This window comes from Amphiura filiformis, chromosome 3 (assembly GCF_039555335.1).
Source record: "Amphiura filiformis chromosome 3, Afil_fr2py, whole genome shotgun sequence".
NCBI lineage: Eukaryota > Metazoa > Echinodermata > Ophiuroidea > Amphilepidida > Amphiuridae > Amphiura > Amphiura filiformis.
This window is the reverse complement of record NC_092630.1, coordinates 25,393,802-25,411,531: the sequence shown is the minus strand read 5'-3', so window position 1 is coordinate 25,411,531 and position 17,730 is coordinate 25,393,802. Positions and strand designations below refer to the sequence as shown.

Genomic DNA, 17,730 nt, shown 5'->3' with positions numbered 1-17,730 from the left:
AGATGGTGTAAAATAATTGTGATTTTCATTGGTTTACATGAAGTGAGCGGATCGAACAAAAGCGGAGGAGACTACTTAGTATATTTTGGGTGAGGGAGAATCAGTCTGTATACATTTTTAGACACTTTTTCGATTTTCCTCTATTACATATGATTAGTAGGCATGTTTTCTTCCGTGTAATATAAGCTAATAATATATTTTGATAGCTGACAAAGCCATCGAAAATATTCATTAACCTTAACATTTTGAGCACATGTACCCATCCCTAAATTTGGAAATTTAGGGCAAGATCGCATGGAAAACCAAATTTGGCGCTTTTTAAAAAAAATGCTAAATTTTTCTAAAATCTAATATGTTAGTTGGATTATTTGCATCTTTTCCTTTTTCTGAAAATGTATGTACTTATCATCATTACTTTTAAAGATTCCACTTTTAGTGATCCTGTGAGTACCCTTAATGCGAATTTCTTGTATTAAATCGTGTTTGACGTAGTGAAGATAATAGAGAGGTGCGATTTCCAAACGTACGTATCACACGTACGTATCATACGCACGTAGATCTATTCAGAATCCCGTCACATGAGAGTGATTTTGAATAGATGTGAGGGAGTAGTATACGTATGTGTGGAAATCGCAATCTCTCTAATGTGCTCCTTATACACAATCTCTCACTTCAGCAGTTCCATGTTAAAAATGTATCCTAATAGAATGAAATAAATATTTAATGTGGTGCGATACTTTATAAGTCTGTAATAATATTGAAGTTATGGCGATCGCTGACATAAAAGAGAAGAGACACACGTTATTCTTTTTTATTTGCTGCTGCACGAATTATGTATGACTTTCATCAATATGTGACGAATTATTTTTGCCACTTCTATTTTTTACGTTGGCAAAAAATGTTCAAGTTACTAGTACTACAGGCGTGTCATATCGTTTCACATAACACCAGAAATCCACTGAAATTGCAGTAGCAGAAATATTTTCAGGTCTTTAAAACTAGATGAAAATTATTGCAATATTGTAAGATGTGCTTAATGGAATAATTAGCCAATCAGATTCGCCGATACACGCATTCAAGATCTAGGCGCTGGAAAGAAATATACATTTTTTCCCCATTTTTCTGTCATTAGTTTGGGTAAAATTGAAATTTCTTTCTATAACTTTGTGAAACAAAATTGTAATTTATCAGAATCTTTTTTAAAACATTGCTGATCACTTTTGGTAAGAAACTAAACAAAAAGTAAATACAATCATATGACTTACCGGCACTACTATACCAATCCCATTGCAAGCATTGGTACAGAAGTTGCTATGGACCCAATGACTAACACCCATTGATGCAAGAGAACCAAACAAGATTACGATAACTCGATGTGAAAACATTTTTACCCAAACCAGACGAAAGTATACCTATGTATAGAGATGTAGTCAAGTGAAAAATTATTTGATTGAGCTATCCAAATTTGACAACTAAAGTGCTCATTTTCTATATCTCTTAAATCTTGATGCTACCAATGTTTCGCGGATTGCAACGGTGTTTTAGCAAAGTAGCTTTTTGTTTTTATTTGATATAATCCGAGAACAGAAATGTTGATTCTTTAAGTGAGGTATTCCAGGGACAGTCAAACTTGTTGGTACTTTGTGTGAGGTAATCCAGAGAAAGTAAAGTCTATCTTGTTTATTGTTGAGCGAGGTAATCCAGGGACAGACAAGTCTACCTTGTTGCTTCTTTGTGTGAGATAATCCAGGGACAGGAAAGTCTACCTTATTGATTCCTGACGCCAGGTTATCTAGGGACAGGAAACTCAACCTTGTTTATTCTTGATGTGCGGTTATATCGATTATTTATATGAGGTATTCGTAATACAGGGAAGGAAAAAAATCGTCAGGTGAATTCTTTATAATGAGACAAAACACCACTTTTCTTCACTGTCACTAAAAACAAACAAACAAACAAACAAACAAACAAAGAAACAAACACACTTTCCCGAGTCTTCAAAAATTCATACCAACCTCAACTTCCAGCCCCCTGGAAGTCAATTGGTGCGTCCCTTAACACTGATATTAAAGTCTTAAACAACCACAGACGTAATAGATCAAGTTAAGTAGAAGTATAATAGGTCAGTATAATCATGGCTATTCAAGCAGTAGCAATTTATTTTGTAGTTCGGTATAATTTATGTTATTGGCCTTGAACTCGACAGTCCCTAAAATAGACCTATTCTATTTACCATAAAAGATCTGAAAACCCAAAAATACAATCATATAAGAACGCATGTTTTCGTCATTTTGCACTAACTGTTTGATTCGTGAATATTATACATTATTATATTAAACAAGTGAAACGATGCAACTCACATGCAACAGCCTGGGATTAACGAAATAGCCAATTCTCGTTTCATCCACGTTTTAGTTGCAAATTGCTCACGGACTTTTCAATAAACCGGTCTCTATAAACAAGGCAACAAATATACCAAAAGAGACAAGCCATGCCCAACTGCTATCTTTCCTTACCGTGGACATATTGGAAAGCTTCTCGAAGTATGTCTTCCGTGGTGAGTTTTGCGGTGTGAAAATAATTAACAAACATATAGGCTAATGCCTACAATTATATAAAGTATTGCAATGCAAGGACTGCAATGTTGGTTTGTGTTGGTGCGCTGTTATGATCATCATGATCACCATGATGATCGAACGTAATAAATAAATACACAGATTTCATTATTGGTCGTAGACCAGAAGGCATGGCCAAATAGATATATTTCTAGATTCCAATATATTGAACAAATCGCATACAATTTTGCAATGTACTGCAATCCCGGGAATGCAATGCTGGTATATACATGTATATATATTGTGTTGGTACGATGTCATGGTCATGATTAAACGTAATAAATAAGGGACGCACCATTAGATATCAAGGGAGGCTTTTTACCGGGCTTTTTTACTCCACTTAAAATCATAAAGCTCTATATTTTCAACAATTAGTTTTTGGATTTCTAAAACAAATTTTGTCCATATTTTTGCGCAAATCGCGAAAAAAATTATGAAGGTTATCTGTTTTCTAACTGTAACAAAATGTGTTTTTTTTTCACCCTTGACACCAATTTTTATTTTTTGTTCTTGTCCGAGATGGAACAATTTTTTTGGTCTGAGGTTGAGCAAGCAATTTTGTTGATCAGATGGCCTGATAGTGACAAAATGTTTTTCTTTAAAAAGCTAACCAGTCCCCTTTGATATCTAATGGTGCGTCCCTAAATGCATAAAGTTTATTACTGGTTGTAGACCAGCAGACATGACTAAAATACAAGTGACAATAAATTCCTCACAAGACAAACACTTTTCATCTTATGTCCACGTCAATATGCATCCATTGCTTAGAATAAGGATGTAACTTAAACTTAAATTGCCCTTAAACGTGGTCTAGTCGAAATCTGACAGATTTTACTAACATTTGTGTGTCTGTCGATGTTTTCTCCTCATATAAATCATGTTTTATTTTGTTTTAAGGTCCCAAGGCATGTCAGGGAGCTCAAATAGGAACAAAATATTTATCCTGAGTAAGTAATCGGACGATCACATCTTAAAACATTTTTATGGAGATTATTCAAAGCTACAATATGATGCTTACTATACTAAACTTTTGGCTTCAGTTTTTAACCGTTTCCGACGTACCAAATATGTACCACTTTAACCAACACCTCTTAACAACCAAAAATTTATTTTGTAGCCAAGGTTTAAGGGTATAATCATGGGTAATTTCAATATATATCCTGGCACGTAAGATAACTGAGATGTGGTAGTGGAGATGTTGTTGTTATATAGACTGGTTCTATTTAGAAAAAATCGCGTTCCTAGCGGCAAGTAGAAGCGTAAAAGTTGGTAAAATTTGGAGCATTTTAATAGGGTCACAGAGTTCCAATATATCTTGGCAGGCAAAATGAATTACGCTGCAAGTACATTCAATTATAAACTCATATCACCGAGTCGGTTACGAAAGAGGCTAACTTTAAATCCTGTATTCTTAGGGGGCTGGCATTTTCTTCGGAAGGGGGGGGGTCACAAATATGTCGGTGACCGGAGTCAATTTTTTATGACCCCCTATCGCGGGCAAAAATTTTTTACGACCCCCCTATCGCGGGTCGAAAAAATTTATGACCCCCCCCCCCTTCCAACTACACAGACTCAAGAAAAATTATTCATTGCCGGAACTAAGGCGCGGAGCGCGTCAAAACTTAAGTGAAGAAAGTGTGTGGAGCGCGGTAAATTTTTTATTGTAAGTGTAAAGAAGGCGCGCGGAGCATGTAAAAATTGTGCATAGATTGTATGCACATTTCGACTGCGAAGTTAAAGAATGCGCGCGTAGCGCGCGAAAAATATAAGTCACCAGCCCTAAATAATTCTATAACCCCCCTATTTTGGGTGTTAAAAAATTATAACCCCCTATTTTTGGTCTGAAAATTCTATGACCCCCCAGTATATTTGTGACCCCCCCTTCCGAAGAAAATGCCAGCCCCCTTACACATGTATCTGCCAGTTAGAGAAGTAACTCAGTTGTTATAAATATAATAATCACAGGTATTCAGCTGTCCAATATTATTGGGCATTTGATGGTACAGGTGTGTACTGATATCCTTTCTCGCGGTTCCTGGTGTTCCTCAGCATATTCAAAACCATTGGAGTCAATGAGAGCAGTGGTATGATACTTAGAAACATGAACGAAGCAGTGTAATTCCCGTACTTATCGTAAAGCCAACCTGTAAATAAAAACATTGCATTTATCACTTCCGTTTAGTTCACATTTCAGTTGCATTTTGCTTTAAGCTATAGAAAGACCAAGCAAGATGCTATAGTGATGCTCAAAACCATTTCACAAGGTTCAATTTTCATTTGATAAAAGATCAATTTTGTAATAATTTGAATCATTGAAAGCAGCAACAACTTTTATAATTTAATAATTAATTGGGTAAGTAATTCCATCAGCGCAAAGGTTTCATTTTCTCTCGATTTGACATCGTACAATGAGTGGACAAACTTAAAATTGTAACCTTTCACCTGATCTGTTCCCAAATAACTCTCTCTGTAGTAAAAAAATTGGATTTGTTACGTAATGGGCTCTGGTTGGTTTTAAATCGTGGGTGGTGTGTGTATTTACTGACAGCCCGTCAGCCTTGCTTTCATGCCTTGCGGGGTTTTTCTACATTAAATATATATTAGTTGCAAGTCTTTACTATGCACAGTTGTTTGATGTATATAGAATTGGTTTCATTATTAACTAAATGCAAACTATAGATGGCGCTATTTATCCTAAATCATATTTCTGTATTTGCAAGAGGTAGGTGATTTATACTGCCATTAAAACAGCTGGAATAGGTGAAACAAGCAAAAAGGAAAATTTATAAAAAAAATGCTATAAAAGTGAATAATTTTGTAAAAGCGGGGAAATTAAATTGAGAATGACTCAAAAGCATCTGTATACATTAGCATAATATCACATTTAGCTGTTTAACCCTAAAATTTGGTTGTATATGATGTTTTGTTTGAAAAGTAATAAATGGTCCCATCAAACAACCGTGTATGGAAGCCATCGGCCTCAGTCCTGCCAGGCTTGCGTTCTTTAAGTTTTTAAGCCGTGACGGACTGGGGTGACTCTCATAAAACTTACCGACAAGGTGTCACCGTGGCACCAAACCCGTCAGGACTTAAAAATATAAAGGCCGCAAGTCAGGTGAGGCAATACAAATATGAAATTGATTAAAAATAGATACAGAACGCAATTATTGTGATTTTGTCGCTTCTTGCAGGCTTAAAAGCCTGCAAGCAACTTCATCCCATCCCGTCTACGACCTAAACACGACTGCTTGCATTTACCTGATAAAAACCCGCTGCATAGAGATCCTAAAGCGTAGCCAACATAGATCCAATTTAATGCAGTCGTGTAAACATCTTCAGTGACGACACTAGACAATTCCTTACAAATACAGCATCCACAAAGAGCCATCCCAAAATTGACCCCAAATGAAGCCAAAGTTAATCCAAAGTAAGTATACAAAGCAGAAAAGATTGGGTCTACAGCAAACGAGAAAAACACAAGTATATTGGCCACAATAATAATGACTTCAGTTGAAAAAACTTTGGTGAATAGAGGAAAGATACAACTTCCTACAACACTACCAATGCCGCCCAAGGTAGCTATAGCTGATGAGGCATAAGGTGAAAACCCCAGATCTTCTGCGTGAGGTACTAGATAAATCAACCATCCAGTATAATAGTAGCCACTTGCCGTATTCAGAATCATAAGGGAAACAAATTCGATATTAAGAAATAGATGCAGATCAAAAGCAGTAATAAAATTGGTAATAAAATAGTCCGTTTTTACTTTTGGATGTTTGCGCGTTTGCTCATCATTTGGTGCCAGATTATCAGCATCATTTGGATGAAGTTGTTCTAATGGCTCTTTATCAACTTTATAGTCACCAGTTACCGGATTGTTTGTCTTCGTGTCTTTGGTATTGGTAGTACTGCCAGACAAATTCAATTGTCTTAATAAATGTTTATGTTCGGCAGTCAATGGATCGCTTGTCTGTCTGTCTCTATGCTCTTGGTCATCATCTGAAAATTGTTCTTGTGGTCCCTGTGTTACGGGTCTTAGTAACGCTCCGCTTACAACAATATGCGCAGTTAGGCCACCAAGAATCAATACTGATCCTCGCCATCCGTACACGTCAAGAAAGAACTGAGTGACAAGTGGCATTACAATAACTCCAGACCCCATGCCTGCATGAGCAATGCCATTCCCAACGTCGAAGTACTTGTCAAAATAGCCAGGTAATGCAGCAAATGCAATTGCTTCTGCTCCATAGTAACAACCTATGAGACACAATCAGAGGGACATAATAATATCAACACTTGTCCACAAGGAATTCACCTTCGGCATAAGTCAGTTATATACTAAAGCTATAATTGAAAATATTGGGTAATTATAACATAGCACTTGTTCTGTGCCGAGGGGACAGCTCCTCTCTGGCACTGCAAATGTCCACCTATTGTCCACTGCGTGGGCAATTCCCACTTGGTCCATGTCCCACTTAGTCCATGTTCCACCTAACCATGTCCCACCTAGGTCATTCCCACTAGGGCCATGTCCCACTTAGGCCATGTCCCACAAGGTCCATGGCCCACTAAGGCCATGTAACACTTAGGCCATGTCCCACTAGGGTCATTTCCCACTAGGGTCATGTTCTACTTGGGCCATCCCACAAGATAATCCCACTAATAATAGATAATCTGATGATTAGCCCTGAGATATTGTCCTTTACTTTGTAAAATATTATTTGTCCAATTGAGCTCAAAATGCTCAAGGTCGCGAAATTTTTGGCCAAAAAGAGAATTTGATTCTTTCATTTGTGATCTTACCTTGAGGAGCACCAATTGTAGAACAACATCCAAGAGGTTGGGTGTACACTCGGTAAGTATTCCGATAAAGTATCCTTACACTTGGAAAAATAATCACAATTTCAAAAGTGAACAATATTGGGGTAAATTTATTTTTAATAGATGCACTAATCTAATCCTGCACATTATGACACCACATTGAATCCAATGTGACCTCTAGAAGTAAAGTTACAAGCAATTGAATAGGCGAAGGTCCAGTTTTAAAAGTGACAAACTGGCCTATAGAAAGCGCAAAAAGATTCCAACAAGCGCAACAAAGAGACAACACAGTTTCTTCAATGAAGCGTTATTTAAAGCAGTTTTTATTTAAGTTTTTACTTCTCTGTACTTTTCATAACTTTCATTTTATTTGTCAGTTCTTTTGTTTCAGTTTTTTTTTGTTCCTTTTGTTTTAAATTAAAGCCAAACACATAAATTAGCCATTCACCACTCTCAAAGCAGATGTCTAGTCTGTGGAGTTTTGAATAGGCCAGTTTGTCACTTTTAAAACTGGACCTTCGTCTAATCAAATGCTTGTAACTTTGCTTCTTGAAGTCACATTGGATTCAATGTGGTATCATAATGTGCAGAATTAGATAGTGCATCTGTTACGAAAACAAATTTACCCCAATATTGTTCAGTTTGGAAATTGTGAATATTTTTCCAAGTGTAAGGATACTTTATTGGCGCAGTATATTAAATTAGCATGGCGTGACCCGTTTGCGAATTTGGCCGCCATTTTGGACTCAAGTACACTTTTGCAGTGGCCCCTAGATCTATTTTAATCATCATGCTTCAATGAACATACAAGCACCTTTGAAGAAAGAAGTTGTACACTATGGCCGTAATGAGACATGGATTTATTGTGTTATTTCATCATAATTTATGTTAAATGTAGTCATACAGGGTGTCCCAGAATGATCTATACCGGGAAAGATGGAATTTTCTAGGTATGAAGGGCATGTTAAATGGTCATATTGTTTCACATTTTAAGTTTTACATATATTTAGCTTTCTCAGATTTTTTAGATTTTAAAAATTGGACGTTTCTAGTAGAAGTTATAGAAGATTGCGTAAAAATGGTGAATTCTAAGTTTTGACAACGCAACCTATTTTGAAATCTGTAACATTACTAACCGTTCAGCACAAAGTTATTTGAAGAAAGTTATGCAGGTATTTTAGTTGTGCCCTGTTCATATTTCCACTAAATAGCCGATATCTATCTATTATTTATGACGTTACGAAGCAATCATTATATGGAATTAAGGATTTGCGGCCTAATCCCATTCTCTCTTTGGCGGTAGTTTTAGTTATTGTGGTGTGAGGTCCATGTCATTTGAAATGCTTGCAGAGGTCGAACTGGTTGTGGTACAGAAAAGATGGCTCCTCAATTTATTGTACAGCAGCGTGGATTTCTTTCAAAAACTTACTGGCAAACGGGCAGCTATGTTGAGACGCAAAGAAGATTCATTAGACGATTTCCGCGAGCACGCGTTCCAGTCAAAGGCGCGATTGTGTATCACAACGTAAAGAAGTTTGACGAGCACGGAACTGTCAGGAATCGGCAGAGTGAAGCTTCAGGTGCTCGTAAGACTGTAAGAACTAGAACGAATATTGCAGCTGTCCGGCAAGCTTTAAGGCGCACCCCAACAGTAGTTGTCGTCGAAATGCTGTGCTAAACATCCCACGTTCTTTATTTAATCGTATCGTGCCATTTTCAAGGGTATGCGAGTCGTTTGCGCTGAAAATGAAAAGCAGGGTTTTCATCGATTTTACATTATTGCTTGCCACACCAAAACAAATAAAGGTAGCGTGCTTAAATTAACAGAATAAGTAGGAGACATGTCCAGCATTATAATGCAGGTATCAAAAATAGATACACTGTCCGTCTTCTATTTTTAGTTATTTTTGCAAACACGGTACAAATCATTCTGGGACACCCTGTATACGCTAGAGTTTGGTCATTTTGAGGTCCATGGTTAGTCGGTTTAATGTATTACCAATTTTTGTTGTGAACATTTGTTAAGGGGGTACTACACCCCTGGTCAATTTTATGCCAATTTTCGCATTTTTCTCAAAAATTATAGCACATTGATGACAATTAAGATATGTATATTATAGGGGCAACGACTATAACTACTGCACTGAAAATTCAGCATTAGTAGTTATTGATTTATTGATCAAATACTGGTTTTCCCTCATTTTTGACTGTAACCCCACAACTGTTGTCTGTGCTGAAATAAAATTTACAGTGCAGTAGTTGTAGTCCTTGCCTCTATAATATACATATCTTACTTGTCCCCAATGCGCTATAATTTTAAAGAAAAATGCAAAAATAGGTACAAATTTGGGCAGGGGTGTAGTACCCCCTTAAACGATATATAATTTGAAGGTAAAATAAAATAGTTCCATAGCATTCTAAAACTGTAAACATGAGTTATTAAGGATTTTATTGGAATTTTGGCCATCATCTTGGATTCAGGAAAAAAATCGAGGTGGCCTGGGGCTTTTTTTTGATCCTTTTAACTCAAGCATCTTACATGTATATGTTGCAAGTATGGTTCTGGTAGGAAAAAGTGTTTTTTTTTTCAAGGGATGGACCTGCCTATAATATTTGAATTAAAAAATGTCATTAGTACACAAGTTGACGGTTATACGGGGCTTTCAATGATGTTTATCCTCGACTAATGTATATTGTGTTTTCTTGTGTGAAAGCTTGTGAATGACATCTTAATGTCAATATATAAGCAGCATTTTATGTGATTTGATTGTATTTAATTGTTTTTGATGTATTAATTTTTTCAAAAATCTTGCAATAGTGTTTTAAACAGATTTCGCTCTCTTAGATAGTTTTGGATCCGCCATTATGCTTTTAAGCAAATTGCTTCGCAAATAATACAAAATGATCCTTTTAATCCACCCCTCCACAAAAAAGCAAATACAGATGACTTACCTGTCACCACTAATCCCATAGCAAGCATTGGTACAGAAGTTGCCATAGACCCAATGATTACACCCATAGATGCGAGGGAACCAAACAAGATTACGATAACGCGATGTGAAAACAATTTACCCAAGCCAGACGAAAGTATACCTATGTAAGTTTTTTTAAAGAGATACAAATTTGAAAATATAATTGTATGATTATGACCCGGGGGGCACTGTAATGGTGAAGGGGGGTATCAGGCGCGTCCGTAAATTCACGTAAAAGGGTATTTTTTCAGACTAGGGTACGTTACGTGCGTAACGTGAATAGGGTATCAAATTCATGTAAAATTGGTGTAAAAGGGTATGTTTTTGGAGCTCTTACGTACTTAGGGTAGTTTTGCCAAGTTTGGGATTTTGTGCTTTCTCCTTCATTCATGAAAAGTGAAAGGAAAGTGTCTTCTTCCTACACCCAAAAGCAGTTAAAAGCCATCTTTTAGCTGTCAGAGATGACAGATCCCTATACTGGCCCAGCTAGCATACTAAACACGAGGTCCCCGGACGAGGTCACAACTTGTCCAGAATATACAACCAATCAGCATGTTTTTCTTAACTGTGGAGTCAATAAATAAAATATAAGAGGATTTTTGATTGGCCGAACCTCTTTAAACTCATTAATATTCATAGTCTTGGTGGCTTCCAGCCCAGAAAATTTGGTTGATCGGAACATGGTCTAAAGGAGCAACAAAGCAACCACGAACTTCTAGGTTTGTAAACAAGCTGTGTCAATGAACTTTTGACATGTGTGAAATTTTACCGGGGTATTTACAAACACAACGATTGAATAATTTGGAGCTATTTTGGCTTTCTTAAAATATAAATCAATGAGTTTCAGGATTGTGGTTGGGTTTACCACTAAATCCAGTATGATAATTAATGCTCTAGGATGTTTTAAATCGAGACGAAATTATGAAATAAACCAAGCTAAACTGGCCGTGTTTGCCGTCTTCTTCCAACTTCAATGTGTGGTTTGCAATCGCCATGGTCGTAATTTGCGTTGGACTTGCAGTTCAAAATTCTCTTGGATATGTGGAGAAATGGGTACATCCCAATCCCAAAGAATAAATTCTACAATATTTCATTAAAAGGGTTGGACCTGTGATCCAAAAAGGGAAATTATTGGCCCAAAAATATTGGACATACTGCATGAACTTTGAGGTAAGCTTTAGCACCACGTAAACTTGTATGGCTCAAAATTCAGGTGGCTTGCCACAAATTGCTAGCCCTATCGTGCCACTCGCCGCCTGGGTTCTGTGTGTTTACTTGTTTAGGGGTAATAATTGCATCAATTACTTGTTTAGGGTTGGGGAAAAGACAACTACTTGTTTAGGGTAGCAAATCGTGCAACTTATACTTGTTTAGGGGGGAAAATTTCAGTCTCGGAAATACTTGTTTAGGGTGCTTTTTGAGAGTCCTCGGACGCGCCTGATACCCCCTCTTGACACTATAGTGGCCCCCCCGGGGATTATGAGCTATCATAATTTGACAAAATGTATGTTCCCCTGAAGTGCACACAGGAAAGTTGACTAAGGCAGTTAAATTAAAAAGCACTTGAGAACTTCACAACTGCGTGGGCAACAACAAAGGAGCTGCCCACCCAGATGAAAAGAATGCCACTTGCTATTTGCCTCCCTGATTGACCTTGCTGATTTTTGGCTGTCCAATGACTGGAAAATATATAAAATGAGACAATGAGACAATGTTATATGCACATTTTTTGCTGCTCATATCAAAACCGCCGGAGCAATACAACTCAATATTAATTTGAGAACATTATTGTCTTAATAGTATGCCTCAATGTAAGATAGGGCCTATATAATTTTTTGGGTAAGATGTGTGAATATAATCGGGCTACAATCTGGTGATCACGAACAATTAAGGTCAACTTTAGAGCTATTGTTGTTGAGTGGCTTATATTAGTTGATATAGGGCAGGCTATTCTGCCGGTGATCTGGGACTGCAGGGAAAACATTGATTTTAAACATGGCTAATGTCAATGGTATTATCCAAATAGATTTCTTCTTACTTACCATAATAAATCCGAAAATTAAAAGGATGCAATTATATAAAACGCAGGGTTATTTCATTGTCGTTTATAAGTAATGTTCGATTCGTGAATATTATAAACAAAGATGATATAATATAGAATACAACTCACATGTAACAGCTCCAAAGCCGGGTACTGATGAAATAGCCAATCCTATTACCCATGTTTGAGTTGAAAACTGTTCACGGAGATCTGGCAATAGCACTCCTAGACTTTTCACTAAACCGGTCTCTATAAACAAGGCAACAAATATACCAAAACAGACAAGCCATGCCCAACTACCATCTTTTCTAACCGTGGACATATTGGAAAACTTCCCAAAGTTTATCTTGCCCGTTGAATTTTGAAAGTAAGCGTGCGGTAACAAGCATAGTGCATGCAACTCTACACTGTAGTGCAATATTGTATTGCCTTGGTACGCTTTTACCAAGGTCATGGTCATACCCGAAATGGGGGAGCTAGCATATTATTGGTAGGCGTCATGTGTCTGTCAATAGACTCCATTTGTTTAGAAATATGCCACCCAATGACCCCCTTTTTTCAAAAGCTTCTACTAAAGTACCATTAAAGCAAATATGTGTGATTTGCATAAAAATAGATTCCTACTTAAATGTTACTTTTCACTGATAGCTACTGATCACATTGTCCCCTTATGATTTCAAGCCAAACAAATGAGGTAAAACGAAGAAAATTGCTATTTCATTCCAGCGATTACCATGCGTGTATCAGCTCGCTGAACGTATCATTTTCATGTAGTTTTACACAGCTAGGACGAACAGACAAGACGTAAGACGAATTTCGATATGCACACAGATAATACGTCAAGACGGACAGCGCTTACAATGTGTGTATAATCTCGCCAATCGTATTATTTTCATGATTATTGGCAGAGCTACATGCAGCTAATGTGATGTACGAACAAGACGTAAGACGAATAGCGATATTCATACAGTGTATACGGTACATCACTAATTTAATGATTTAATGTACACACGCACGCGATGTATTTTTTCAGCAGTCGATCAGTGAGCACAGAATAAAACCGGAGATACCCGGTTTTATTATAAATGTTAAATTTTACTGTAATTAAAGTACTTCAGGCTTAGTCTTTCACAGGGCATTTATGTACACCAATGCCCATTACAATGGTGCAAAAAGTAGATAAAAATATTGAAGGCGTTGCTGTGGAGCAAATCAAACATTATGACTTTAAGAGTGGTGCAATAATTATGTGTACCCGGGGTGGTGAATTCTCAAAGTGGTCTGCCAAAATTGCTTTCTCCTCCCTGTCTATGCCGAAAAATCTTCACCCCTCCCCTTTAGACATGCCAAAAAACATTTGCCACCCCCTTTTGACGTGCTTGCTTCCTCCCATTTGGAAAAAAAAATCTCCCCCCTATAATTCACCACCCCGGGGTACACATTGCACCACCACTTATAATTTAATGTATCTTAGTCTCTATAGCCAACTAATGATCCATTTTACTTTTTATTTGTCTCTATTTGTCAATATGACTGATGACTGGAAAGTATTACTTCAGTAAAATGTCATCTCAGGAATCCAGTGGCGTAGCCAAGGGGCGGGTGGGGGTGGGGTGGGGGGTGGGAGGGCTGCCCCGTGAGAGATGTCTTGCCCCTTTTCCCCCCTATGGGAGGCCTTTTTGGTAATTTTTAGCCCATTTTTGACCATTTTCGTTAAAGTTTTCCCCCACGGAAATTTACATTTCCCCCCTTGCCCATCTATGAGAATGTTCGCACAGTGTAATCGCCCGATATCTTCATGGCAGAAATCGCCATGGTAGGTTGAATCCACAGCCACGCATGGCCATTTTGTTCCGACATTTGAGACGCATAATAGGACATCCGACTGAGGCTACTGACAATAGCCTGGTAATTGACATCTCTCTGTGTGAGTGAGCATGTATACGCCATGATGAGCATGATGAGGTCAATGGTCATCTGCTTATAGACTGCCTCTATGGGAGTGAGTGCAGCTAGCCTATGCTGCGCTATAGTTCGGCACATATAAAATAATATTTTTGTCAGTTATTGAGTTCAAGACGCACGCTTCTTTCTCAAGACCCTAGCTAATGACTATCATATCAGTTGAACACATATATTCAAGTGCAAGGAACCAAATCTGGCTTCTTTAGACTAAATCAATTACGGGAGATATTCATAATTTTCTACCCCTGTATCCAAAGATTTATCGTCTGAATATCAAATCGTGCATATAGCACATTCACGAGTATCGATCCCAGGTATTCATTTCAGTGTCTCTGCTGTATAATGTAATTATTAACCGGGCGATGTCGGTGTGGGCCGGGCTAAGCCACTGCAGGATCTAGAATCGCCTTATTATTTAGTGTAGCTGACTTTGGCTGGCCCTACAGGGCGAATTAACATTATAAGTCCGGCTGCAAAGTTTTTTTGCTGATTATTAATCTTTGAGTGGTGTAGAAAAAAGATTCTATGGGGTGTAAAATCGTCACCCTTGGGCAATACGAGATATTCAAGATGGCCGCCATAAATCTCTGAAATAACATTCAAATGGTGTCTTAGTGACAGAAGGTATCATACCAAATAATTATAGTGTTTTAGGCAGTTAAAGTTTGTTAAAATTGCATTCAAATGGTGTTTTAGTGACAAATTGTATCATACTAAATAGTGTTTTGGGGAGTTAAAGTTTGTTTTTTCTGATAAATGATCTTTGAGTGCTGTAGAATAAGATTCTAAAGGGTGTAAAATCGTCACCCGAGATATACCACTAATTATGTATTACACGGGTTTCAATGGGAAAATGGCTAATTTCGGGTGGAATTTTCTCATATTCAGAACTCTCACAGTTAAATGCCACTAATATCAGGTGAAACTATATGATTTAGATGCCAAATAATCAAAAATTCAACATAGGTTGACCTGAGACTTTTCTTGTTTTAACGCACCGAACCGTAAACACCGGTTTTCCGAGGACAGGAAAGTTTGCAATGTTGTTTCTTTAAATGTGGTAATCCAGTGACAAGAAAGTCGACCTTGTTGATCGACCTCTTTATGTAGACTTACCCAAGGAGAAGAAATCAGACTAACTGCGTGTTTCTACTGGGGAACGGTTGGCGGGTAATGTGGTTTAGTTTAGAGTGTTACCGCTTAATGTGCCCAGTAGAAACATATCGGTTCAGAGTGATGCGGTGTGGACACCCGGCAACCGTGATCCACCTCATGGGGTAGACGATGTGGTCCCAGGGGATGTGGTGTGACACCAGTTATTTCTGCCAGTGGAAACACAACGGTTAACGGTTGCTGGGTGTTGAACATCTTTTACGTTGATTTTATGTATCACATCGTGACCTTAAAAGCAGCTTGGGGTCAGGGAAATACTTTCAGTACTTCCGGTACACACCGCAACCCTTATTTTAAGCACCTGTAGAAACGTGGTGGTTGTTGCCTGAATCGGATTGTGGGTTACCGGGTAATACCGAGTAAAAATACAGAGTGCTCAGTGTAAACACGCAGATTGTTGATTCTTGATCTAAAGTTATCCAGGGAGAAGAAAGTTTACCTTTTTGATTCTTTATGTGAGGTTATGTCGATTCGTTATGTAAGATAATGCAGGAAAGGGAAGATTACGATGCGAGTTATTTATATTAGACAAGCTGGGGACGGGAAATTTTTATTTAAGGTAATACGGGGCCAAGAAATTCTACCGTTTTTGTTTTTATGTGATGTGATACAGGAGACGAAAGTCTACCTCGTTGATTGATTCTTTATGGGAGGTTATCTATGTGCAGGAAGGCATACCTTGTTGATTACAATTCACAGCACAACCAGCTTAAGGGGTGTGAAGAGAGAGAACCGTAGTTTGGATTCCAGAGGAAGGATGTCTGTAAGAGGCACAGCTATCAGAAAGCAGCATTGAAGGTAAATTGTGGGTTGTTACATTTGTTACAAAGTAATTATACCATAAAAAAACCCTCTGAGAGGACTACGATACTTATTCAGAGCCAATCTACATTCTGTTATTTGCAAAAGCCGACGATCAAAGAAAAATTATCAGCGTTAATTCCCGGTAAGCTTAAAATGCATCGAAAACGCCTAAATACAGTCACATAATTTATAATATTACTAAATCACCAAAACGAATTGTAACGTATATATGCAGAAAAGAGTTGTATTAGCAATAACAAAGTTTGTGCAAAAAGATTTGTCTTTGGCATGTCGCTTTCTTGAAATATCACCAAAATATCAAATTTCGGAAAAAAACAAAATTTGAACCAAACATGAACCTTCCAAAATAAATGCACATTTGCACTCGGTGACTCGGTCATTACCTGGCGCTGTGATTTGGGATTCCTCGTCGTTTTCTCTCTCCAGTTACCAGTATTTTAAGTTTGCCCTTACCCCAGCGCTTAAACAGGGTTTTAGGATTATGAACGTTTGTTCACTGATTCGTATAAATTAAACGGTACAATCAAGATTGACTATAATACTATATACATCCTCAAAAAAACAAAAAACAAAACAAAAACAAAACAAAACAAAAAAAATTAAAAAATTATATTTAATATACATCCTCGATAATATAATATTTGTACATTGGTTCCCTGTGTTTTAAACATGTTAAATAAGCATTGGTGTATAAATATATTTTGTTGTCAGTTAAAATTGATCTGTTTGGATTTTGAGCAGTTATTAACTTTGTTCTTATTCAATGCAAATTTCACGTTTTTACCATGCTTTTTTGCTCTTTTTTGTGCATTTTCCCCGTGCAATATGCATTGTAATGTATTATAGTTGCCATTTAAGGGAGTACTACACCTATTGCATTTTTGTGCGTTTTTTGCCTTTTGTGAAGAAATCAGAAAAAAAATGTACAAAGTGGTATGCAAAATGAAGGGGGCAAATCTTCTCGTTTTATTGGTGGCATCGGTATCAATGTAGCTTACATGCTTTTGAAGGTAGAAGCCAAAAGGTGGTACATCACTGATGTTTCACTTCATTTTGGAAAGCTTACTATCAACGGATTACATTAAAATTTTGGATATGTGTTTCTAACGCATTAGATAAATAATGTTGATAAGTAAAATGGGAATAAATGGTTCCTGATTTCTTTTATGACTTCATGAACTTGGTGCTCCACACCTATCAAAAAACGAACTGGTTAAAATGCTTCTATTTTCAATGTTGAGCTATATTTTGTATTTTTAACTTGCGACATTCTTTCACTGAAACTTTATTAAGCATAGGTAACAGGTTACCACAACCA

General features: G+C 37.3%; 1 protein-coding gene across 1 annotated transcript; it reads right to left on the bottom strand.

The window, feature by feature from the left end:
- Positions 1-5,808: 5,808 nt before the first annotated feature.
- On the bottom strand, positions 5,809-12,771 carry LOC140147139 (uncharacterized). The gene is made up of 3 exons (XM_072168919.1): positions 12,579-12,771; positions 10,389-10,529; positions 5,809-6,872 (listed from the first exon to the last, which is right to left on the bottom strand). The coding sequence occupies exons 1-3, from the start codon at positions 12,769-12,771 to the stop codon at positions 5,809-5,811; spliced, it is 1,398 nt and encodes a 465-aa protein (XP_072025020.1).
- Between the last annotated feature and the right edge of the window lie 4,959 nt (positions 12,772-17,730).

What these genes read in the sequence shown, in the direction of transcription:
- LOC140147139 (XM_072168919.1), bottom strand. Translation starts at nt 12,771, where the DNA reads ATGTCCACGGTTAGAAAAGATGGTAGTTGGGCATGGCTTGTCTGTTTT. An exon ending in CGGCTTTGGAGCTGTTACAT is followed by an intron (nt 10,530 to 12,578) that starts GTGAGTTGTATT and finishes AAACTTACATAG; the next exon opens with GTATACTTTCGTCTGGCTTG. An exon ending in TATGGGATTAGTGGTGACAG is followed by an intron (nt 6,873 to 10,388) that starts GTAAGTCATCTG and finishes TGTGTCTCATAG; the next exon opens with GTTGTTACTATGGAGCAGAA.